We start from the raw sequence: 26250 nt of genomic DNA, 5'->3' as shown, positions 1-26250 counted from the left end.
AGCTTTGGGATGTGAGTGAACAGGAGATTCGCATCATGGATGAGCAGCCGACAGATCTGCAGAAACTCTCATGACATTATGGACTGAAATCTCTGCCATGAGGAATTAAAGCAGTTCTGAAGGCAAAAGGGATCCAACCCGGTACTGGTAAGATGTAGCATATTATTGTTCAAGAGTCTTATTTTGGACACAAGATGGCGCTGTGGTTAATGGTGTGTGATGTTATATTTTATTTGATGAAAGGTAAGGGTCTAGGCAAGAAAGGGTCATGATCCGGTAATGCAAATGAGAAAAATGGAAGTATTCAAGTTATTTAATTTTCACTCTTTTTTTTTTAAATATGAGTATTTCTTGCACTTAACTATAATGTAGAAACATTCATTTGTTAGCAGTGTTGCTAGTTAGTTACCCCCCAAACTGAAACTAAAGAAAAAGTAATGTGCATACCTTAAATATTATAAATATTACAACAGTAAATCATACATATGCATTTTTAAAATGACTGTCAAATATTAACAGAAACATATGATCTTTAAAGGAGTAATCTCTTGATACATTTTATATATCAAATCTTGACTGCTTTTTTTAAAATTATTATTATTTTTACTTTGCTGCAAAATGTAACTTATTGGCCAACATCTTATATAAAGTTGATATCTTAATTTGATGTCTTAATAACTGTCCACGATTAAATCATGTTCAACCAATGTGCTATTTTTTTTTTAGTTTGTGTGTGTGTGTGTGTGTGTGTGTGTGTGTGTGTGTGTGTGTGTGTGTGTGTGTGTTTGTGTGTGTGTGTGTGTGTGTGTGTGTGTGTGTGTGTGTGTGTGTGTGTGTGTGTGTGTGTGTGATTTCTTTAGGCTTACATGTCCTTGCGTTCTTTGCTACTTGAATGCAGAGGCATAATACGGACAATATGTCATATGATTGGTCAAATGCAAAGATACCAATATTTACAACAAGAGGTCAATATTAGTATCTTTTATTTTATCACGGGGGATTTAAGAGGTAAGAAATAGAAGGAAAAGGCATATGTTGAATAAAATCATAAAATAGTATCACTCAAGTCCTAAAGTAGTGGAAGATTGCAATAAGTTAATTGTTTTCCCACCCGTTTGAAGGGGTGATATTCATCAGGGCTGTGAAAGTATGCTGAGATTGTATGTTTGTATGAATCCACACACATATGACATGAGCTCTGATTATATGAACTTACACATCATGACACACACATTAGGGGTGGAGCTGTGACACACACATTAGGGGTGGAGCTTACAGTGCTGTGATGCTGTTTTAGCTTCTTTACAGATGGATATATAATTACACCACTAATGATCAGAGTAGATATCAGTCAGAAACATCAGTAAACTCAATTATCAGTTCATCTTAATACTAATTTCATGTTCATATTGGAATATGGCTGAATCTGAAAATAAAGGCTTTATTTGAGGGTTAGGTGTGATGTCGGACTCAGCCTTCCTCTAGTGTTCAAAATATGTTATAGTTTCATTTCTGAGTCTTTCAGCGGCTTCCTTTGGGAACATCCCTGCACATGTAACATCAATCTTTGATCCAGTCTTAAAATATATAATATCTGTTTATGAATACTCAAATCAAGTTCAGAAATAACGTTGACTCTTTTGTTACACCCTTAAATTAACATTTAATATTTAGTTCAATTCTACAGTTGATTTATTGGCGTGACAAATATTTGTACATTTATATCTGTGGGGATGCTGCATACATAAGCCTATAGTCTACATCAAAATGAAAACAGTAACATAACATCAATTAAGCAATATAATTAAAGAAATGTGACATTGATGGCATTACAGAATAAAAAATATATATTTTTAAGAATGTTCCTGGTTTTGGCCACCAGATGGCTTTAATACACCAGATTCAGATTATTAACGTTTACACTCCAGTTCTCAGAGGGAATAGGTAAGCAAAGCTTCACAATCAATAAACAATTAGACTACATTTTAAAACTGCAATATATCACTATATATTTATGACATCTGTTCTGTTTTAGCTCTTGTAGCTCTGACGTCATTGATCAGAAGAACAGCAGCAGCCGCAGCAGCCACGCCCATCAGCGCAGTGACGACCAATCGGAGCACAGCTTCAGCAGAATCACAGGAGTGGGCGTGGACTTCTGAAAAAACTAAAAAACAACAACAAAAATCAAAACAAAACAAATGAACAATTATAAAACATAAGTGTGGTTCCCTTTTTGTAATTGTGTCGTGAAGCGCTCGTGAAATCAGTCCAATGGCGTGCCTGTACGTCACAGCTGGGTGACGTCATTGACCAGGAAACTATAAAGCACCGCTGAACTAAGGGGGTAATCTAGTGCTGCGTTCCACTCCACTTTAAAGGGGGGGTGAAATGCTGTTTCATGCATACTGAGCTTTTTACACTGTTAAAGACTTGGATTCCCATCCTAAACATAGACAAAGTTTCAAAAACTAATGTTGGACGTTTGATGGAGTATTTCTGTGTCAAAAATACTCCTTCCGGTTTCTCACAAGTTTCGGAGAGTTTTTTTCGAGTATGGGTCGGCTTGACGTTAATAGAGCGGAAGGTCCTTGTATGGGCCGTACGGGCTCTTCTCCCGGTAGGGTGCGCGCGCGCGTGACTAGAGCGAGAGAGGAAATGCACGCCCATAAACACTCTCAGCTGCAAATCCAGTCGTCCTTGAACACTTATGTGGCGCGCCGCGCTCCACTTTATTCCTATGGGTGACGTCGAGCGACTTCAACGCTTCAGCACAGCATTCCGGGAAGGCAGCGCTGCATTTGAACGGATTTGAACGCAGAAATGACGGGAAGCTTCACAACATCGCTTCAGTCGCGTCGCAAAGTGGATTTACACGCCACTGCTGTCACAGGACTTCACCAAATCATACCAAAGAAGTGTGTTTTTGACGGAGCAGTCCCAGCGATAAAGGTTCGGTCCTGCTTTGGAAGCAGCCGGTGAGTAAATCTGCTTCAAATGTCTGTGCTGTTGGCTATCGTCGCGTGAGTAAACATCAGTAAACGACACGATCGCGTGCTTCGTCATTCAAATGCGCTAACGGTTACTCCATTGTTGTTCTCTGTATAACGTTACACTAGTCTGACGTGCAAAACCGTATTGCTTGCTACTGCTAAGGTTTAGTCGCATACAATAGTCCATAAACCGAATCATGTCCTCATAAACTGCGAGTAAAGACACACAAATGTTGACAGGCCACTAAATACTAAATATTTATTTCAGCCTCCGGATCTGATTCTGGATCATATATCTATTAGCTGAGATCGATAGCCATGGGTTTCTCCACACTTGAGGACGTCACCGCTTTGGGTGTGCTCGTCATTCTTTAGCTCCGCCCACACGATTCGCCTCCAGCCACTCATTTTTTTCCGGAAAGACTCGTACAGCCCATATTTCTTTTATAAATATAATAAAACTAAAGACTTTTCGGAGATATGAAGGATGCAATGCTACTCTATAGGTACTCAAGATTGACATGAGATTGACTGAAACTGAGTGTTTCACCCCCCCTTTAAGTCGTCAGTAAGTCGTGCTTTTTCTCTGCGCATTCGGTGGAGAGCAGCTGCGCTCGACTGCAGAATCCGACACATCCGCCTTTCGCTGGCGAGAGATTTTTGACAGACGTCAGCATGACGTCAGAGCAAGGCGGACCGCCCTCGGACACATTTCTAACCGGCATGCATCTCGGAATGTCAGAATGATAAAGGCCAGACTAAAAGTTGATTTTGATTTTTACAGTACTACAAATAATGTAGAAGGGTTCACAAACATTTGGTGTTTTAAAAATGTTTTGTTGTGGAGAATGAAATGTTTTTTGGGAATGTTTTATGTTAATTTTTTTTTTTGCATTTATTCTGCTTACTTATTTTTATTGTTTTATTTTTTTGGAAATAGAGGATTGTTGTGTCATAGAAAGTTCTACTTTGAATAAATAAAGAGGTATTGAAATCTCTCTCTCTCTCTCTCTCTCTCTCTCTCTCTCTCTCTCTCTCTCTCTCTCATGATTGTGTGCAAACTAATTAGGCCTATGTGTTTTCAGACTATATGGTTCACTTTGTAAAATTTAGAAATTATAATATGAATATTCAGTCAGTCATACCAAGTTTTGTATCTAAATGATTTCGGCTATATTTAAATGTTAAATACTCCTCTGTTGATGCCTGTATTAATACACTATATTCAGCCTCTTATCCAGACTGTTTTTACTTGTCTGATTGATATTTGGCTGCATTTCATTTTGAGGAATTAAATAGTAAATACTTTTCAGAAGTTTATCTAACAAATTAATTCAGTGAATAAATGCAACTAATATCGTGCTGCCGTACCTGCACATGTGTGGCAGAGTTGAGTGATGTTGGGATGTCTGGTCTGGTTGCTGATGGGATTGTTCAGCACACAGCTGTAGGTGTTTTTATCCTGATATTCCACCTCCAGAGGTAGAGAGAGACTGATGCTGAGATCAGACACACTGATGCTGGACAATAAACTGTTTCCTTTGAACCAGGAGAGAGTCACATGACTCACATTCAACACTGAACACACCAGTGAACATGAGGATGATGATGATGAAGAACAGTGTGAAGAGTTATTGATGATGACAGGAATAGGCAGACGAGCTGAGAAACATCAGAATAAACATATATTAATACATATCATTTACAATCTTATTTCCCATTCACTGTGTTTTGTGATCACTGAGTGTTTCTATCAGAAAAAAAAAAATGTTGGTATGTAAAATAAGAATATTTGAAGGACGAGACAAAATATCTCTCCTCACCATAGACAGAAACTCTGAATGTTTTTGATGACGATATCACTCCTTTTATCTCTAGTTTATAATCTCCAGCATGTTCAGTTGAGATGTTTGTGATGGTCAGAGATCCAGTTTGATTGTCCAGCTTCAGTCTGTCTCTGAATCTCCTATCAGTGTCGTTATATGAGAAGATTCGGTTCTCAATGCTGATTTTAGCTATCAGAGAGTTTTCATCTCTAAATTTCCACAGTATGTCTTCTTCCTGTAGTTCAGTGAGATCAGTGTTTAGAGTGACAGAATCTCCCTCCATCACTAACACTGACTCACCAAACACACCTGGAGAACACACAGATTTCTTTTTTTTAAACGTTTGTATTTGCATAGTATGGAAGCCCGTTTCCGCCACTAAATAATAAAAAAATAATAATAATTGCGACTTTTTATCTCACAATATCTCACAATTGCGAGTTATAAAGTCATTGATCTGCCGCGTCCCGACACATGAGTTGTGTCGTGAACACATTATAATAAGTATTTTAACTGTAGTTTTAGCTGATAATGATGGAATGATTGTCTTATTACCTGAGTGGCATTAATATCTCTGAGCAAACGCGCTCTTGAGGGGATTTTAAATGCAAGCTTTGGCACTAAAACAGAACGGATGATAACGTTCATATTCTGATGTGTTATTATGGAAATATAATCCCCAGAAAATCACCACCCTCAGAATGTGCTGTAATTCACGATTTCCTTAGAGAACGAGTGTGTTCAGTAATGACATGTCGCTATACATACAGTCACCTGAGCGTGGCGCTGCTGGGATCATATTTTTTTATAAATAACGAATGAATCATTAATAGCATATTTCATTAATAACGCATCAGAATATGCTGTAAGGCTGGATTTCGTTTGAGAATGAATTGTATTGACCTCCATATGTGCTCGGTTTGCTCAGAGATATTAATGCCCAGCCAACATGTATATGTGGGCCCCACATGGGTTATGCTTGGGCTACATGGGAACCAAGTGGGCATGGTCCCAAAACGGGCATCCTTTCTGGGGCCAACTTGGGTCAGCTAAGTCGGTCCCATATGGGAGAAAACAGGTGGGCTACCTATATGGGTCCTAGCCGGGTCACTGATGGGAAATGAGCGCACAGGCTCAAAATGGGCAACACAAATGGGCCCCATATGGGTTTACCAAATGGGTCAGATATGGGCAAACACAATCAGTCCCTTATAGGCTGCCTACATGGGCCGAACGTAGTACCTGCATAGGTAACGTCTATATGGGTTCTAATTGGGGAAATACAAATGGGGCCAGTTTGGGCAAACCATATGGGTCAGACATGGGCAAACACAATCAGTCCCATATAGGCTGCCTACATAGACCCAAGGTAGTACCCACATAGGTAACCTCTATATGGGTTCTAATTGGGGAAATACAAATGGGGCCAGTTTGAGCAAACCATATGGGTCAGATATGGGCAAACACAATCAGTCCCAATGTCTTAGAAGAAAAGGTTCTATCAGCACTACGTATTTGGAACCCTTAAGGTTATATATAGAAGTATAGTTGAGTATACTCCAAAGACCCTTTTATGCTAAAAGGGTTCTATAATGACCAGAAAGAACCCTTTTGGAACTTATATAAAACACTGCAAAAAAATGCATTGCTTATCAAAGAAAAAAAATGCATTTTTTTTATCTTAGCAAAAACTCTCTTAATTTTTAGTTATTTTTCCTCAAAATAAGACAATTACTTTTGCTTGCAGTAAATAGTTCTTGTTTTAAGAATTTTTAGATGTTTGGACTAGAAACCAGACAAAAATACTAAGTAAGAAAAGCCTTTTTAGCAGTGAACTTTTTAGGGATTCCAACTACATATCGCCGATAGAACCTTTTTATCTATCTATCTATCTATCTATCTATCTATCTATCTATCTATCTATCTATCTATCTATCTATCTATCTATCTATCCATCCATCCATCCATCCATCCATCCATCCATCCATCCATCTGGCCTACTCAATCTATTTCAAACTTTAAACCTATCAAACTATTTTAAACTTTAAACTTATTAAACTATTTTAAACCTTTTCAAACTTTCCGATCAACTCTCTCCCAAGCCAACTTAAAGTTTGTCATCAAACTTTTGAATCTAGTTCATGTTTGTTATATATATATATATATATATATATATATATATATATATATATATATATATATATATATATATATATATATATATATATACAGTCTTGTTCAAAATAATTGCAGTACAATGTGACTAACCAGAATAATCAAGGTTTTTCGTATATTTTTTATTGCTACGTGGCAAACAAGTTACCAGTAGGTTCAGTAGATTCTCAGAAAACAAATGAGACCCAGCATTCATGATATGCACGCTCTTAAGGCTGTGCAATTGGGCAATTAGTTGAATTAGTTGAAAGGGGTGTGTTCAAAAAAATAGCAGTGTGGCATTCAATCACTGAGGTCATCAATTTTGTGAAGAAACAGGTGTAAATCAGGTGGCCCCTATTTAAGGATGAAGCCAACACTTGTTGAACATGCATTTGAAAGCTGAGGAAAATGGGTCGTTCAAGACATTGTTCAGAAGAACAGCGTACTTTGATTAAAAAGTTGATTAGAGAGGGGAAAACCTATAAAGAGGTGCAAAAAATGATAGGCTGTTCAGCTAAAATGATCTCCAATGCCTTAAAATGGAGAGCAAAACCAGAGAGACGTGGAAGAAAACGGAAGACAACCATCAAAATGGATAGAAGAATAACCAGAATGGCAAAGGCTCAGCCAATGATCACCTCCAGGATGATCAAAGACAGTCTGGAGTTACCTGTAAGTACTGTGACAGTTAGAAGACGTCTGTGTGAAGCTAATCTATTTTCAAGAATCCCCGCAAAGTCCCTCTGTTAAAAAAAAGGCATGTGCAGAAGAGGTTACAATTTGCCAAAGAACACATCAACTGGCCTAAAGAGAAATGGAGGAACATTTTGTGGACTGATGAGAGTAAAATTGTTCTTTTTGGGTCCAAGGGCCACAGGCAGTTTGTGAGACGACCCCCAAACTCTGAATTCAAGCCACAGTACACAGTGAAGACAGTGAAGCATGGAGGTGCAAGCATCATGATATGGGCATGTTTCTCCTACTATGGTGTTGGGCCTATTTATCGCATACCAGGGATCATGGATCAGTTTGCATATGTTAAAATACTTGAAGAGGTCATGTTGCCCTATGCTGAAGAGGACATGCCCTTGAAACGGTTGTTTCAACAAGACAATGACCCGAAACACACTAGTAAACGGGCAAAGTCTTGGTTCCAAACCAACAAAATTAATGTTATGGAGTGGCCAGCCCAATCTCCAGACCTTAATCCAATTGAGAACTTGTGGTGTGATATCAAAAATGCTGTTTCTGAAGCAAAACCAAGAAATGTGAATGAATTGTGGAATGTTGTTAAAGAATCATGGAGTGGAATAACAGCTGAGAGGTGCCACAAGTTGGTTGACTCCATGCCACACAGATGTCAAGCAGTTTTAAAAAACTGTGGTCATACAACTAAATATTAGTTTAGTGATTCACAGGATTGCTAAATCCCAGAAAAAAAAAAAATGTTTGTACAAAATAGTTTTGAGTTTGTACAGTCAAAGGTAGACACTGCTGTTTTTTTGAACACACCCCTTTCAACTAATTGCCCAATTGCACAGCCTTAAGAGCGTGCATATCATGAATGCTGGGTCTCATTTGTTTTCTGAGAATCTACTGAACCTACTGGTAACTTGTTTGCCACGTAGCAATAAAAAATATACTAAAAACCTTGATTATTCTGGTCAGTCACATTGTACTGCTATTATTTTGAACAAGACGGTATATATACATATATATATATATATATATATATATATATATATATATATATATATATATATATATATATATATATATATATATATATATATATATATATATATATATATAGCAGAAGCAGAAGAACAACTCCATAATAGTGTTTTCACAAAGGAGGAAAAAGACCTTAAAAAAGAGGGGGACAATTTGAGAGAGACTAATAATGAGAATAGACTTCCTTCCACAGTCGCTGTATTAGAAACACCCTCATAAAAGCATTAAGGTTTTTGTTTTGTTTTGTTTTTATGATACAGAGGTAATAATATAAAGTATAATAATGTATTATTAATAATAATCTGCATTGTAAATGTAAGTTTTGTATATATATATATATATATATATATATATATATATATATATATATATATATATATATATATATATACACACACAAAACGTACATTTACAATGCTGATGACTGTTAAAACCATAGATAGACTGTATAGAAAAGCGTCATCACGTCTGTGAAAAAGGTAAATTAATTTGTTCTGTAGCATTCAATAAAAATGTATAATGTACAACCTTCTAAAATACTATAAATATGATGTTTGATAAAAGCATTATTTTAAAAATAAATTAATTTTTTTTAAAAATCAAATGCAGTGACCTAGTTGCAGTTGTTACGATGATAGGCATCAGTATTTATATCGTTTTTACCTCTACACCACTACGTCCGACTGATCCGAGGGCGCGCGTGCGTGTTTCCTGTGGTGTACAAGAGGTAAAAACGATATAAATACTGTTGGTTTTCTCACACAAACCGCTCGTTTGGTGTCTTAGGCCATCAGTATGTACTTACGATGGGGGATTGTTTAATTTGGACTTCTCTGTGTATGCTCTTTGAGGTGGTGACCATAGACCTGCATTATGTGAGGCACGGAGTAGAACGGTTTGACCTAAAATGATCAAAATTGAAACTACTGGGGACTCCTACATCTCGGATGCCCATGAGGTAAGCTAAAACATATCAAAAATGAATTTCAAAGTGAAATTTTTTGATTTTTATAAAAATCCCAAATATTCAAATACAATATTTTGGAAAAATGTCCATCCCTACCAATAGATTCATACAGATTATATGTTGATACTGATCTGTAGTCAAATTGTCAAATTATTTATAATAATAATTAGCCTGTAGGGATGTCACGGTACCAAAATTCCAGTAGTCGGTACCAATACCATAAAACGTTTTATGGTACTCTGCCAATTTTGGTACCACAGCTAAATGTTTTTATTTTATTAAACAATTTTTTATTTATTTAATTAAATTCAGTGAGTTTATTATTTATGATGATTATCATTATAAGTAAATAATACATAAACATTTAAAGGCTGTATGCTGTTTAAAAGTAAACATTGTTTATAAAAAAATAGATCAAGTGAAAAATAAGCAAAAATCTAGGCATAATTATTAATATTAGAGACGTATTATTACATAGAGCTAAATCTACTGTACAACAGTAACCTAATAATTCTGTCAATTTCTTCATGTTAAACATATCTTAAAAATGTATTTGTTTTTGCAGAGGCTCTTAAAGGGATACTTCACTGCCTTTTCATATTAAACTATGTTATTCCCTTAACTAAAACGAGTTGATACATACCTCTCTCGTCTCAGTGTGTGCACTTAATCTCTCTGACGCGCGGTGATGATCTGATAGCATTTAGCTTAGCTCCCTAAGCCCAGTTCATTCACTATGGTACCAAACAGAGATCAAGTTAGAAGTACCAAACACCTCCACGTTTTCCCTATTTAAATACAGTTACACGAGTAGTTGAACGATCAAGTATGGTGACAAAATAAAACGTGGCGCGTTTCTAATCGGATTAAAAAAGAGAACTATAATGTATGGCGGATTAGCACTTCTGAGAGTACTTCGGCTCGGCGCAGTAAAAAGTCCCGGCCGAAACATCTTCCCTCACATCTCCCTGTGTGTTCCTCGGTCAGAAGGAATAGACAAATCCAATGGTACAGTTTGAGAATTTATTGAGGATGAGTCAGAACATGGAAATGATGAGGATTTGTAGGTATTAATATGACAAATAGGTGTGTTTGTGGGTGTGTGTGTGTGTGTGTGGTTATCTGAAACAAAATACAATAAAATGTATATTAGTAAACATGTAGGCTATTGTTACATACAGATGCATAAAGAAAAAGCCCGCATTACAACCACAATCCCCTAGGGAGAGCTCTAACACTATAAATGAACTTGCTTAAATGCCATAAATCTCCAAGTGGTGAAAAGTACCAAACAGGCGAATTATACATTAAATATAATATTTGCAGTTATTTGTAAGGCAATAACTAAAGTATATACATTAGATGGCTGCTTTAGAAGCACTTGTGAAGCGCCGTAGCGGCATCTGCAATATAGCAGTAGGGAATAACACGGGTAAAACAACTTTGCCACCTGAGTGGATAACTGCAATAATCACGTCATTTCTGCAAAGCCATACTTACATCTTAAGGACGCACACAGCACTTCTACACACAAGACTTGCACAGGATTACCAAAGGATGGCAATTCTCTGCACCGTGAATACTCATGACCATGTACCAAAAAGTGAAAGTGCCTAGCTCAACCGCGAGCGAGCAGAACTACATAAGAACACATGCATTATGGGTAATGTAGTCTATAGGCGTTTCTCAATGTCAAGGAAGGATCCTCGGAAGCCAGAATTCTAAGGATGCCACGTCATCGACATCCGACGAAGGACTGTTCCAATGTCGAGGATCCTCGGAATTTCAACCAAGGACTGAGTCCTTCGTTCGAAAAATATGTCATATACAGAAAAGGATGCATATGAGTAGACTTCGCGCACTTCGCGTTCTCAAATCACCCACAATCCTATGCGCGCAGCTTCGCTATCTTCAGACGTTCGCGGAGTCGGAGCGTGAACGGGGCAAATATGCTTGTATCGGAGTTTGTAGATGGGAAGGAAGGAGGCGGGAACCGGCGATCGTTCAAAAACTTTATTATAAATAATAAACAAAACGAAAGTAACACGGGGAAAACCCTCACGGGCGACTGCCCGCACACACATAATAAACCATAAACAAACCATAACATAAACTCCAGGCCTAGTCCTCTCTCGTCTTCCACGCTCCACCATTTATACTCCAATCACTCTGCCGTGAGCCGAGACCGGTCCCACATAGCAAAATTGCTTTGGCCCAGTGATGGCCCACACAACCCACTTTCACTTGGCCCAAATACAGCAATGAATTACGGTACATGACTGGACCAGGCCTGGTTGCCAGAACTCTGGCCCCATATGGCCCATGGCAAAGCCATATCTCAGCCAAATGTATGATTATAGTTGGCCCTATTCTGGTCCTTTTTAGGACCAAACAATTGTTTCCACATGTCAGCCTCAACAAAACCTTAATCTAGCCAGTTTATACACACCTTTGGCCCAGATGAAAAATGCCTGAACAACAGTATTCAGATAAAAAATATTTATTTTTTCACATTTAAACAACATAATTAACAAAAAAAATGCTTGAATGTCAGTTCCATGTTTCACAACTCTTCAATATCTGATTCAGTTCATGAACAAGCGGCACTTTGCACATGCTCTTAAACATCTGATTCAGTTCATGAACAATCAACACATGACAACTCTTCAATATCTGATTCAGTTCATGAACAAGCGGCACTGTGCACTTTATATAATTTCTGATTCAGTTCATGAACAAGTGGCACTATGCATACCACAACTCTTCAACATCTGATTCAGTTCATGAACAAGTGGCACTGTGCATACAACTGAACATTCGAACAAGTCGCAAATCCGTTAACCTGTTGTACTCTCCTGACGCTCTTTTCTCTTCATCCTCTCTCTCCTGCCACCATCCCTATCCGGGGCCAGATATAGCCATCTTTTGATGGTGGAATCAATATCCTTTTCTGTGGCCGCAGACGTCAGACGGTTACGCCTCACAGCCGCTGAAACATATATGTAAACATGGTTTGAAATTAGCTTCTGTATCAAAAGCTAATGTGGATATTGGATTTTAAAGTAGTTACATTAAAACTGAACCCCTAACCTATTGACAGACATTCTGTAACATCTACACATTGAGACTGTAAATTGATGCAGATCAGTTTAGTAATGAGCTGGCCATCCTCCTACCCGGCGCATAATGACCATCCTCCTACCCAGTTCCTATATGGTTTAATATGTACAGATATCCGACTGCACTATTTGAAAAAAATCTTGGCAATGCTATGATCGGTTCAACACCATTTGTTCTGCAGAAAATAATAAGGACAGTATGAATCATGTGAACCAGTCATGCATGTCTACACAATTTGAACTGGTCTATGCAAGTATATTTCACACCAGAATGTCCTGGGTTCAGTTTTAGTGGAATTGTCAGTTACACTATGTTTTATGGTGTCCTTGTTACACGGTGTAATTGTTAATTTAAGAGTAACATTATTTAACAAAAACTTACTATAGTGTTAGTATTTGGTTTAAAGTTACTGCATGTAACTATTCATAGTAAACTGTTATCATTACACTAAGTGCATGTAACAAGGAGCAAGGACACTGTAAAACAAATAACAGACTTGTTTTTCCTCTCCTCTCCCTTGCTCACCACCTCGTATCTACCTTCTCCCTTCTCTGCATACCTTTTTTCTGTCCCCTCCTCTCATCTTTTTTCCCTTCATCCCCCAGTTTCTACACTCTATCCTTTTCCTCTGCCCTTTTTTCTCCCTCCGCCTTTCCATCCCTCTTCTCGTTGTGACCCGTCCCGGAAACCAGTGACACAAATCAGCAGCAAAACTTTCGAGCAAAATGAGAAAGAAGAGTTTTTTTGCCGAATCTGTTAGTTGAGATCACGAAGAATCCTCTGTGTTTGAGATAGCAGTATTGGTTATTTAAAGGAACACTCCACCATTTTTAGAAATAGGGCTTATTCAATTTCTTTCCTACATTAAGATGTGTGGGCAAATGCATTTTTGTCTCAGTGCATGCATTGTTTTAGTTTGGCAGGGTCGCCGCTAGCTTAGCATAATGAATGGAATCCTATGCCAGCTAGCATGTCCCAAGTAAAAGAGATCCAAAAAACCCGACTTAATTACCTCTTGTAGCCTGCGTATTCACAACAAGTACAAATAGCGATGCAGATTAAGACTAGGCGATTTCCTCGGCAGATATTGACTTGGGACTAGGGATGAAACGATTACCGGTTTCATGATAAACCACGATAAAATGTCCTGACGGTTAGTAATATCGTTTAAAATTTTATTATCATTAAAACCGTCAGTGATTATCACGATTTTGAAAACTCGCGGTAAATCCTGTCCAGTCTGGTGCAGGCGCGCAGCACGTGACGCGACGCTGTTTTCTGAATGAGAAGAAATGACAGAAGGCAGTGAAAGCACCGGGAGATTTTCCAGCCTTCTAAAAGTAAAAAATCTGAGGTGTGGCCATACTTTGGCTTTTACAAAAGTCCTAAATGGTCACTAACATCGCTGTTGCTAGTAGGCTTCTCAAAAGCCATCTGTTATAATCGCGTTGCGCATTATAACCCATCACACATGTTTCTATTGAGTCTAATAATCAGGTGCGTTCAGATTAGCTTTGTTTAGAGCACGCTCTCACTCACTGAAATCTGCACTCAAAGCAGAGGAACATGCGATGTACGCAGGAGATTCATTCAGCATACAGTGGAATGTTTTTGTTCTATTTCAGCAGCGAAAATAGTTTAAAACAAGCACCGCAAAACCATAGCCCATCTGATATAAAGTTGGCTTGACGTTCGAGATGCGCAAATTTACATACAACATTGGTATGCACGTTTGAAAAAAACTGACTGTAAAGTGTTCAAAGGTGTCAGGTATAATGCACACCTTTTGGATTTTTTATATTTAATAAAATAAACTGTCAAATCATATTAAAATATTTATTTTACTGGGATACTGTTTGGGCTCAAAATATGCTAGATTTAAATGTGTCATAGCTGATAGGACACTGATGAAAATATTGCTTGAACATATTTATAGAGATAGTTAGAGATTATATTTACACCAAATTATTATTTATGCACGACGGCCAATATAAGAAAGGAAATCCCTCAGAATACAATCTTGCTTTTAAAAAGTGCATAGAGCTGCTTGATTTATTTGTTGTTTGTTGATTTTCAAATATAAAACTTGTTGAAATGTTTTTAGTGTGTGCATTGGTTCTTTTTGAACACTTAATCTAATTTGAACAAAACCGTGATAATATTGATAACCGTGATAATTTAGGTCACTATAACCGTGATGTGAAATTTCCATACCGTTTCATCCCTACTTGGGACTATATTATGGGTAAGTACAGGCGAAGCACTGCTACTTGGGTGCAGAGATATCACGCAACACATTGGAGAACGTGAGGATGAGCCGTGATATCTCTGCGCCCAAGTAACAGTGCTTCACCTGTGCTTCCCCATAATAGTCCCAAGTCAATATCTGGCTCAGACGAGTTGAAGCGCAAGATATCAGAGGCTATATCGATAGTAACATTTGATGGAGATAAAGACAGAGAAATGGGGAAAATCCATAATTTTGACTGTAAATACTACACGAGGAGAAAATAGAACTCTCTGCATGGGAGACAGTCCTGTAGCCAGAAACGTTCTCCAGACATTATGTACAACATACGGCTGGAATCTTTAGCTGCGGAAAAAAAGTGGCAGGACATGCAAATTATTGGACATTATTGGCCTGAGTCCACTTGAATTAGTTTGGGCTGCTCTCTCAGTAGCCGCGTTTCCATTACAGATTTGCAAAAAAAACGTTGCGATATTTAGGCTGCTAAATGTCGAAAAAAAACTATTGTGAAATGATGGCGTTTCCATTAACCGATGTAATGCGTCTAAACCTTTTTTTTCCCTCTCATGATAAGTCATTCCAAAAATATGCAACATATGTTGGCAAGTTTGTGTATATCCCAGCATCGCAATAGTTATTATTTTTAATGGAAGGATAGGCGTTATCCACGCATTAATTAAAATGAAAAGAACTAAATGTTTGAATTTGCATGGTGGTAACTCTAAGTTTTTTTTTTCTTTTTTTTTCCGTTATTTTGGCTTTGAATTTCGTTTGTTAGAAATATGAACTGAATTTGGAAATGCTTTTAAAAACTTTACGTTTAATAAACAAAATAATTTTTTGAAATGAAGACAGCGTTTAGAGTGAGTGCATGCAACATAATCCGTTCTCTGAATCAACAGCCTTTGTGAATGTACACAAAAAAAGTAGACACTTTATAGTCTATAATTATGTCTTGCACATATCTGTATGGCTAAAAATGTCTATTGTATTGTGTTATATACGCTGCCATAAAGGACAATGCCCATCAGAATGCGCCAGCGACTTCGTCAGCCATGGGTTATCATTTGAACGTCCGTGATTACTACAGTATGCGAGTCGTGGTAAATCTGTCATTAGATAAAGCCATTGTGTCTCTTCAGAAGACTTGTATTTGGATTAGACACAGATTAGCTATTTTTACAAGGCTTTTATGACATTTATTGGATCTTTTTGATCCAAAGTTTGAGAGGAATGGACAGTCCCGCCGCTGGCCGTCTTGCCCCAAGCATCAATACTTTATGATTCCCGCGGGACTGGGAAATATGGACTTAAATGGAAGTACAAAAAAAGCAGGTTTTATAACAAACATCTTAATTTGTGTTTAGAAGCTAAACAAAACAACATATAGGCTGTGTCCACGGCTTCGGTACTATTTCACGTGCATTCGACCAGTCAGCGTACTGCTTTTTTAAATGTCTATATTCAAATGGCCACAACTTCTCCAAATATTATCAGATTTCCATGTGTTACACATCGCTGGAAAGCTTGGAGACTACACTTTCATAATCTGTGAATAACTCAAAATGCCCCAGAACTGACTTGTGTCCCAACTTTCCGTGATTGGTCGCATATTTCCTCATCTCGTTCTTCTATGCTTTCTTCCTCTACTCCCGTTGTGACCTGAATTATCAATTTAAATACATTTTGATGGTTCTTAAAAACTTAAAGCACTCTTATGACATAAAGTACAACTTACCAATTACGACATCCCGTAAAAGTAAGCGCTGGAAACCAATTTTTCCATTTATTCCTCTCATGTTGATTTTTTTGGCCAAAGAGTTAGTAATCAGTCCCTGCATAATCCTCCAGATGCACTCATGGACGTCCACCCCTCCTTTGAGAGCCAGTGTATTTACCTGAAATTATAATGAATAATTTTTTTAGCGATCATAAAATACTACGAATACTATAGGTGACACTGGTAAAAAAACAAAAAACACATTCCCTCTCTCTCTCTCTCTCTCTCAAACAAAAAATACATTCCAAATTCCATATGTATGTTAGAAAAGATGAGCATTTTATGTAATTTTGTTTGTATTTGTTCATCCAAGCACAAAAAGAAGCAGAAGAGAACTCAATTCAGTATCAATTTGTCTGTGTGTGAGCACTTTGGATGTGTGCGCAGAGAAAAGCGGCTTTACTATCCCCACATTTAACAGTGCCACCACAAAGAGAGTGTCTGTGGAAAACACTGAAGCTAGTCACTTCAGTTATAGGAAATGTAATTTGCCAACATACCAACTGTTTCCTGAGGTCAGGATTACTATGCAGTTGTTCCTCCATGTCCTGAAGAGAACTGATATCTTTAAGTGGCAACAAATTTCGATCCAGGTCTGTCTCTGACTCATCAGCTGATTTCATACTCTGCAGTGTCTTGAAGATGATTCGCAGTTGGTCCATCATCATTTCCTGTCTTGTTAATATACTACGCAGGAGGGCTAGGAAGAAAACAAGAAAGAAAAATATTTGTTTTCACTCACTTTAATTAGGTAAGCACTGACCATTTGCTGGTATTGTTACTATTTCTTACTAAAACTGTTAACATGCCAAACAACTAAAATTGTGGATTAATCAGCATCAGGACTATTCTGTATCATCACAAATTGCACAAATTCATATCTCAAAAATGTTTTGTTGAGATGTTGTAAGTTGTTGGTACAAACATACGTCCATGTAAGTTTCAACTTTTAGTCATTTTTGTATAAAAAACAATATTAAGTAAAAATAGCTGAAGTCATTTGCCAGAGAAAAAAAATCCCTTAAAACAAACTAACTATAATGCACATTAATATACTTACATGTTTGGACACTAGATGTCTGCTCCCTGGTCTGGTGTGGCTCAGTATGCTTTGATGGGACTAGAGAAGGTGTAGCGTGGCTTGATCTACGGGTCTCTGTGCTGGCATGACTTGATCTACGATTTTCACTGCTGGCATAACTTGGTCTACCCATATCAGTGCTGCCGTTGCTTGATGTGTGGATCTCACTGCTAGCAGGCCTTAATGGATGAATCTCAGAGCTGACGTGCCTCGATTTACAGCGCTCAGTGATGATGTGTGTGCTTGGGCCTCTTGGGCTGCGCTCAGTATTGCTATGACCCCTTGGGTAGAGGTCAGGAGTGCTGTCATCACTTAGATAAAGCTCAGGAGTGCTGTGGCCTCTTCGATGGAGGTCAGGAGTGCTGTGGTCTTTTAGGTGGAGGTCAGCAGCACTGTGGCCTTTTGGGTGGACCTGAGCAGTGCTGTGGTCTTTTCGGTGGACGTCAGGACTGCTATGGCCTCTTGGGTAGAGCTCAGGAGTGCTGTCATCACTTGGGTAAAGCTCAGGAGTGCTGTAGTCTTTTGGGTGGAGGTCAGCAGCGCTGTGGCCTTTTCGGTGGACTTGAGGAGTGCTGTGGTCTTTTCGGTGGACGTCAGCAGTGCTGTGTTTTTTTGGGTAGAGGTCAGGACTGCTATGGCCTCTTGGGTAGAGCTCAGGAGTGCTGTCATCACTTGGGTAAAGCTCAGGAGTGCTGTGGCCTCTTCCATGGAGATCAGGAGTGCTGTGGTCTTTTGGGTGGAGCTTGGGACTGTTTTGCTTTCCTGGGTCTAATGCAGGAGTGTTGTGATGCCTAGTGATCTTTGGAGCACTTGGCAATGAATACTTTCTGCTCAAATGTACAAAACATGTTAGTCCTTTATCTGCTATGATAAAATGCATAACATTTTTTTTTTAAATGCAGAAGCTTCTTACCTTTTTCTTGACATTGTTCCTTCCAGGGTACCTTCGATGTCATCATAATGACAGTCAGGAGCGCCATGGCCTCTTTGGTGAAGTTTGGGGCTATTTTGCTTTACTGGTTCTAATGCAGGACTTTTGTGCTGCCTGATGATCTTTGGAGCACTGGGCAATGAATTCTTTCTGCTCAGAAGTACAAAAGATCTTAGCACTTGCACATCTGGTATGATCAAATACACTATAATTTAAAATGGCAGAAGCTTCTTACCCTTTTTTTGACTTTTTTTCTGTCACAGTGCTTTTCATCTCATCATCATCCTCTCCAGGAAAAAGATTGTTTTTGGGTCTAAGAACATATTTCATGATATGCAATTATTAGTAAATGTTGTGCACCACCAATTAATAAAAAAACTAAACTAAACTAAATAACATTCTTCCCCCTACATTCTTCTTCTTTTAAATTTAATTGGTGAGTTCCCTCCATCACTTCCAATGTCAGTGTGATCAACAGCTTGAGGAAGTTTTCGTCTAGCTTCATTGTAGTCATCTGGGAAAGTAAAAAAGGCAATTTTAAGTAATATATATCAGTAGTTCAGTTTAAAGGAAAATGTGAATGAATGTAACTTACTTGATGTGAAAATAATTCTGGCCTTATGAGGCTTCCATTCATCTCCAGGACATTCTTGCAGTTTTACAGCTTTTGCTATATCAGTTTTATTTGGAGGCCACATGCACTCTCCATTTTTTATCCAGATGGAAGGCACAACTTCTACCTCATTGGTATTGTCAAAAACAACTATGTGAAACATCTAAAGATAAAAAAAAATCAAAACCACAGAAACATTCTCTTCAGCCATCTGAAATACTAAAGCAAAAGGGCTATTTGTCTAATGCAATAGTGGAACAACAACAAATCGGTTTTGGAAAGGTAATCTCACATACTTCTGCGGCTTATTTCTAATCATGAAACATTTGATGTTAGTAGAGAGGTTGGAAACAACATAAATTCCCAGCTCTCTTGAGTCAATAGGATATGTAAAAAAGTGTTCCACCTGTTTATATTCATTGGCCACAATGTACACTACTCCTTTATCCTCAACAATGTTCTGGACTAACACTAATTTTTTATCAATTTTGATGCAACAATCTCTCTCTTTGACCTTCACAACTACATCATCTGTAGCAAGCACTTTATATTGACGAACTTGTTGTGAAAAGTATTCTGGCACTGGCCCATTCATATGCTCATTTTCCAGTTTTTGAGTTGCCTCTTTAACATCAAGACTGTAACTGCCATTTTCCATCTCTGATAATCTGCGTATCACCTGAGTCAAAGGATTAAGTGGCCCTCGAACCAATTTTTTTATTTTTCCTAAGAAATTTTCAAAGGGAAATGCTGATATAAGGTCTAAATTGCCATGAACTTTGACATCTTCATTGAGATGCACCAGACCATGAATATTGTATACCAAAAACTCTTCACCGTAAAGCTGGCCAAAGTGTTCAACGAATGACACCAACAGAGTTTTAGCAAAGTCATTCAACTCCATACAATATTGTAGACTTGCCAAAATGTACACGCCTACTGACAACAGCATGAAGTTGTCATAGATCTGAGGCTGTAGAACACCCCTCAGCACAACTGGACCAGTGTACAACAAGAATTGCCGTAGTTCGGTGGCTTTCCATCTACATCGTTCAGCCAGAGTCCGTGGCCTTCGAGCAAACTCACTTGGAATGTAATTTCTCAGTGCAAGAAGTCTATCTGATACCATGGAAGCTTGACTAGATGAAATGCGACAGTGCAAGGGACCAGTAGTGCTGATCCACAAGTCTAATAGACGCTTCATTACACCCAGACAAACCAGGTGCATATAATCATATGGAAAACAAGTGACCATGTCAATGCCAACCTCTGTAAGAGGGGAGTGTTGGACGTGGTGTTCTTCATCTGTGGCATTCCTAAAACTATCATCAGTTCTGCGCCTTGCATTGACCTCTGGAAATGTCATTCTATTTGATTTGCGGATACCTGTTTGGTGACACTTGTCACATCCATGATAACCAGTGTGTGACTTCACACCTCTGATGAAGGCTCGAGCTGGGGTGTCACACACAACAGAAACAACATTTAAAAAGAAGGTTTTCTGCTTGAACAGAAACCCATCTTTCAACACTTTCAGCTCTTGAACCAGATCATGAAGATACTCAGTCAATGAATTTGGCTTAGAAGTACCACAAAACAGTCCTATCAAAATTGGTTTCTTGGTGATTCCTTGCAACAAACCAAGAATTGGCCAAAACTGTGTAGAAGTACTCTTGAAAATGGGTAATCCATCAAAATTCAATTGCAGTTTAAAAACATGTCTGTCAGGAACATTAGACCAAATTACATCTAGAATTTTCAGAATAGAATTCAGAATCCCACAATAATGGAACACACCACCAGCTACACTGCTAATTTTGTAGCTTGTTTTTGTTTTCAGCAACGTTCGTCCATCCTTTGGCAGAGAGGGATGATAGATTTTGAGAATGCTAAGAAGCGCTGACAGAGCTATTAGAGATATTCCAAATTCAATTGCCCAGTCTGCCAGAAAACTCTGCAAATCACCACCCATCTCACTACACTGTTCTCCAAGATCAGGCAGATCCTCAGCAAAAGCTGCAGTATTTTCATGTAATTCCTTATCCTCAATGCCATCAACTAGATCCTCATCACTTTCATCACCAATTTGCATGTCAGATTCCTCTGAACCATCAACATAAACACTTGTCTCATCATTCACATTTCCTTCCCTATAGTGCTCATTTTCCACCAGTTTATTGACTACACTTAATGCCCTTCTTCGTGAATTGCCCCTATCATTGTACATCCAAGTCTTTTCCATACCGTGGCTTTGCAGGTCTTTCGTTCTTCAACCTGAAACAAACAAAAGAGAATATTACAAATTGTAAAATTATTTATACAAATTATTAATAATACAGAAAGCAAACACACACATACACACACCAAAGAAAAACAAACAAGAAAATCATGAATGAATGGGTTCTACTGATACAAAGCCATATGCTAATCGCTGAAGTAACCCTTTAAGTGTAAATATGCAGCAGTGCAGTTGTATCTATTATTTTAGACAGCACACTTAGTTTTGTACAAGGGATGAAGCTTAAATATGATAGACATGAAAATATGTATATATGACATTATTTCGTATCAATGTCAGTTTATTATCACAGCACATCTGTTGTTTTGGTTGTTATTCTATTAATTTTTAGGTTTTGTTGTTGTTGTTTGTTTGTTTAGATAGCATAGCTTATAATTATTCTAGGGCAATTATTCTATATAAATAAGGGCAAGTATTCTAATCTTTTTAAAATATTTTTGTCATCTTTTTATGAATTCTGAAGTGGCATTTAGACCTATTTGCAAACTGTTTTAATGCTGCTCGGAGGATTTACACATAATTACAATTACATATAGTGTTATGAGATTAAAGATTTAAATATAATATTTTTAGTAGGCCTAGCCTTTTGAAATATGACTTTTTTTTTTATTTTTATGAAACGATACTTAGATTATGAGAGTAATTAAGACCCCAGTAGGTGGCAGCACATATCTGTCTTAATAATAGGCCTAGTCAGTCAGTGAGTCATTCATTCAACCGATTCGTTCAAAACGCAGATACAGGAATGAAGCAAGTTATGAAGGTAAATTGATGCCATATAGAATTGCAAGCGTAGGGTAAGATTTGTGAAAGTGTACATAAGATTGCAAGCGTAAATTAAATTTGCATGCACAAGATAAGTTTTGCAAAGGTGTAAATTGCCTTTCAAGTGTAAGAAAAAAATATTTGCAGCATTTTACTGTTTTCATAAGTGTAATTCATGTTTTGTGAAACTGCAGCTTCATGTTAACGCAAAATAAATATGATCTGTATTCTTCTGACTTCCATTTTTCTGCGCTTACCCTTTTGACACGTTTATTTCGCCAAAATACGGCCAAAAGCATTGCACGCCTGTGAACATCGATTTGCAAGCGGAAAAAACAGAGTCAGGAACTGCGAAATAGATTGAGCGTGTAAAACCAACCTTTGTGTAAAAAAAATGAACTGTTGCAACTGTCTGACTTGTTGTGTGCGTAGGGCAAAAAGGCTCCCGAAATGAACCGATTTGCACAGTTCCGTCTTTCTTTTAGCTGCGCTTACAGTTTTGGCACGATTCTGTCACTGACTGAGTTTATCAAGCGCGAGGAGGAAGGCGGGTCCACCTTCTTCTGGAGCCAATCAAATGAGCTGCTCGATTTACTCTTATCTGATTGGTTCAACCAAGTTGGTTCAAACCTCAGACGCCAGAACACATCTTTATCTTCAATTTATTTTTAATGCACAAATACATATAAATAAACAAACAAACAAACAAACAAATAAATAAATAACGATTGCTAAATAAGCTGTGCATTTTAGACGTATGTTTTCATCCTGAATTTCGAGCTGATGATGATACATGCACTGAATTCACATACATTTTCTTTCTCAACACACCAGCTCAGAATTCAGGATGGAAACATATAAGTCTTAAACCTAATGGTGCACAGATTGTTAAGCAATTGTGCTTTATTTATTATTTATTTATTTATTTGTTTGTTTGTTTATTTATATGTATTTGTGCATTAAAAGTAAAATGAAGATAAAGATGTGTTCTGGCGTCTGAGGTTTGAACCAACTTGGTTGAACCGAGCAGCTCATTTGATTGGCTCCAGAAGAAGGTGGACCCGCCTTCCTCCTCGCGCTTGATAAACTCAGTCAGTGACAGAATCGTGCCAAAACTGTAAGCGCAGCTAAAAGAAAGACGGAACTGTGCAAATCGGTTCATTTCGGGAGCCTTTTTGCCCTACGCACACAACAAGTCATTTAGACAGTTGCAACAGTTCATTTTTTTTACACAAAGGTTGGTTTTACACGCTCAATCTATTTCGCAGTTCCTGACTCTGTTTTTTCCGCTTGCAAATCGATGTTCACAGGCGTGCAATGCTTTTGGCCGTATTTTGGCGAAATAAACGTGTCAAAAGGGTAAGCGCAGAAAAATGGAAGTCAGAAGAATACAGATCATATTTATTTTGCGTTAACATGAAGCTGCAGTTTCACAAAACATGAATTACACTTATGAAAACAGTAAAATGCTGCAAATATTTTTTTCTTACACTTGAAAGGCAATTTACACCTTTGCAAAACTTATCTTGTGCATGCAAATTTAATTTACGCTTGCAATCTTATGTACACTTTCACAAATCTTACCCTACGCTTGCAATTCTATATGGCATCAATTTACCTTCATACAAGTGGATATCAATGGGACATTGAATCATTCACTCAACCGATTTGTTTAAAGAATCAGATTCATTCATGAACAGCCCTGTTCAGTGAGTCAGCTGCACAACAGTTCAGTGGCTTTATTTTGCAATAGCATTAATTCATTTTATTTCAGCTTCAACCCTTGTTCAAAACTCAGTGTACTGTCTGAAATAAAAGTTATGCCTACTTTAAATACTGATGCGCTTCGCGTCACTGCATCTGCTGTCCATGTCACGCAGCTTTTGCCACACAGATTTTGATAGTTGGACTCCATAAAAGCAGTGGTGTAAAAGAAGTAAGCTGATGGGTAATGTGGGTGCAGATGCGAGGTAACCTACATTAATATTTCTGAAATAATAAATCCGCTAATATTTCTCTAGCACGTTGGTTGTCAAATCCATGCCTATAGAGAAGAGAACCCTTTCTAGTCCCTGACTCCCTCCAATTTTAAATTAAATAAGTAGAAACCAAAAAATGGCACCTTTAATAGTTTTTTATTATTATTATTTGTTCCAAAAAATACAAATAAAAAATATGATTTTGAATTTATTCAATCAAGCAGATTAAAAGAAAAAAAGTGTTGTCGTTTTTTTATTTTTTTATTTCTGCTCATTTAATTTCAAATTGAAAGACAAACTATCAAAACACAAACACATTTGCTCTTATTACATTATGCTAAGGAGGTCCAAAACGAATTAAAAACCACTATTATTAAATCTACACTAAACAACTTGAATATTACAACATGGCTAAGTTACATTTACTTGCTAAAAATACAGTCACAATGGGCCTACAGTCTGATGTCATCTAACTTAAATGTAATCGACGAAAATGTAACATTAGTGAACCAACATTACATGTTAATATATCAACGATTATGCATTGTTAGACTTTCCAACGATGACTACCTGTACAATCCAAAAAAAAAAACACAAAAAAAAACAGCGTCAGACTAAATATATAACAATTATCACTTACCAAGCTTTTCTTGCTTTGCTCCAGTCCACGATCACAACCGTTAGTGAAGTGCCGCCTCAAGAGCATTAGTGCCCGCCCACTTCTTCTGATTCCGGGAGTAGTTTTCCTCATTCGATTTTTTTTTTTTTTTTTTTTTTTTAATCTTGGTTAAAGCGTTCTAAATCGTTAACTTAACCAGCAAAATCTTTACACACTTTCAACTGAAGAAAAAAAAAATCTAAAATCGAACAAAAAGGCAAAGGTACAAGTTTGTATGATTGAGTGTGTATGACTCATAGGGTATGACTACAAGGAGGTTAAAACTGCAAACCCATGAAGCATTGCGCTTTAGGCGCGATATCTCAGCGCGCTTTTCTAGATGCGACCTGATTGGTAGATGTTTCTATCCTTCTTTCTTTTTCCCCCCTAATATTTGAAGAGAGTATAAATATTTGTGTAATTGCCCTTATCTTGTGCATTCAATGATTCAATGAGACAATTAAAAATAAATAAAAACTTATATATATATATATATATATATATATATATATATATATATATATATATATATATATATATATATATAGTTGCAAGGAAACCACTTGCAGAATCAGTAAAAATGTGAATTATTTGAACGAAATAAATAAATACTTTTATTTAGTACTGTCCTGAGTAAGGTATTTTACATAAGATATTTTATATAGTCCACAAGAGATACAAATAGCTGAATTTATTCAAGTAACCGAGTATGAACCTGCTTGATTCTTAATATGTGTGGTTACCTCTAAGACTGTTTTTTTGTTTTGTTAAACTGCCCATCATTCTTCAGAAAAATCCTCCAGGTCCTGCAGATTCTTCAGTTTCCAAGCATCTTTTGCATATATGAACCCTCTCCAGCAGTGACTGTATGATTTTGAGATCACACTGAGGACAATGAGGGACTCAAACACAACACATAAAAGGAGGACATGCATTTGTATGATCTCTCTTATTTTGTTAAAATAATTAACATTTTCACAGATTCTGCCAGTGGTTCACATACTTTTTCTTGCAAATGTGTGTGTGTGTGTGTGTGTGTGTGTGTGTGTGTGTGTGTGTGTGTGTGTGTGTGTGTGTGTGTGTGTGTGTAATGTGTAAT

General features: G+C 37.4%; 2 protein-coding genes across 2 annotated transcripts in view; both read right to left on the bottom strand.

Annotated features, from left to right (window-relative positions):
• The window catches only part of LOC137040007 (SLAM family member 9-like), a 228083-nt gene that overhangs the window by 121569 nt on the left and 80264 nt on the right, over positions 1 to 26250 (bottom strand). The window lies entirely within an intron of this gene.
• LOC137039997 (serine/arginine repetitive matrix protein 2-like) lies at positions 12047 to 25571 on the bottom strand. The gene is made up of 10 exons (XM_067415395.1): positions 25134 to 25571; positions 21695 to 21724; positions 19433 to 19613; positions 19249 to 19351; positions 19073 to 19150; positions 18820 to 18987; positions 17886 to 18733; positions 17326 to 17525; positions 16784 to 16943; positions 12047 to 12666 (listed from the first exon to the last, which is right to left on the bottom strand). Exons 1-10 carry the CDS (start codon positions 25242 to 25244, stop codon positions 12515 to 12517), a joined length of 2031 nt encoding a protein of 676 aa, XP_067271496.1. The 5' UTR covers positions 25245 to 25571; the 3' UTR covers positions 12047 to 12514.

This window comes from Pseudorasbora parva, chromosome 14, assembly GCF_024679245.1.
Source record: "Pseudorasbora parva isolate DD20220531a chromosome 14, ASM2467924v1, whole genome shotgun sequence".
Lineage (NCBI taxonomy): Eukaryota > Metazoa > Chordata > Actinopteri > Cypriniformes > Gobionidae > Pseudorasbora > Pseudorasbora parva.
The sequence above is the reverse complement of the archived record's forward strand: the minus strand, read 5'-3'. Positions and strand labels throughout refer to the sequence as shown.

Excerpts from the sequence above, each read along its gene's own strand:
- LOC137039997 (XM_067415395.1), bottom strand. The coding sequence starts at position 25,244 with ATGAGGAAAACTACTCCCGGAATCAGAAGAAGTGGGCGGGCACTAATG. Across the intron at positions 18,988-19,072 it reads GAAAAAAAGTCAAAAAAAGG|AAAGAATTCATTGCCCAGTG; the intron begins GTAAGAAGCTTC and ends ACTTCTGAGCAG. Across the intron at positions 16,944-17,325 it reads CTGACCTCAGGAAACAGTTG|GTAAATACACTGGCTCTCAA; the intron begins GTATGTTGGCAA and ends TTATAATTTCAG.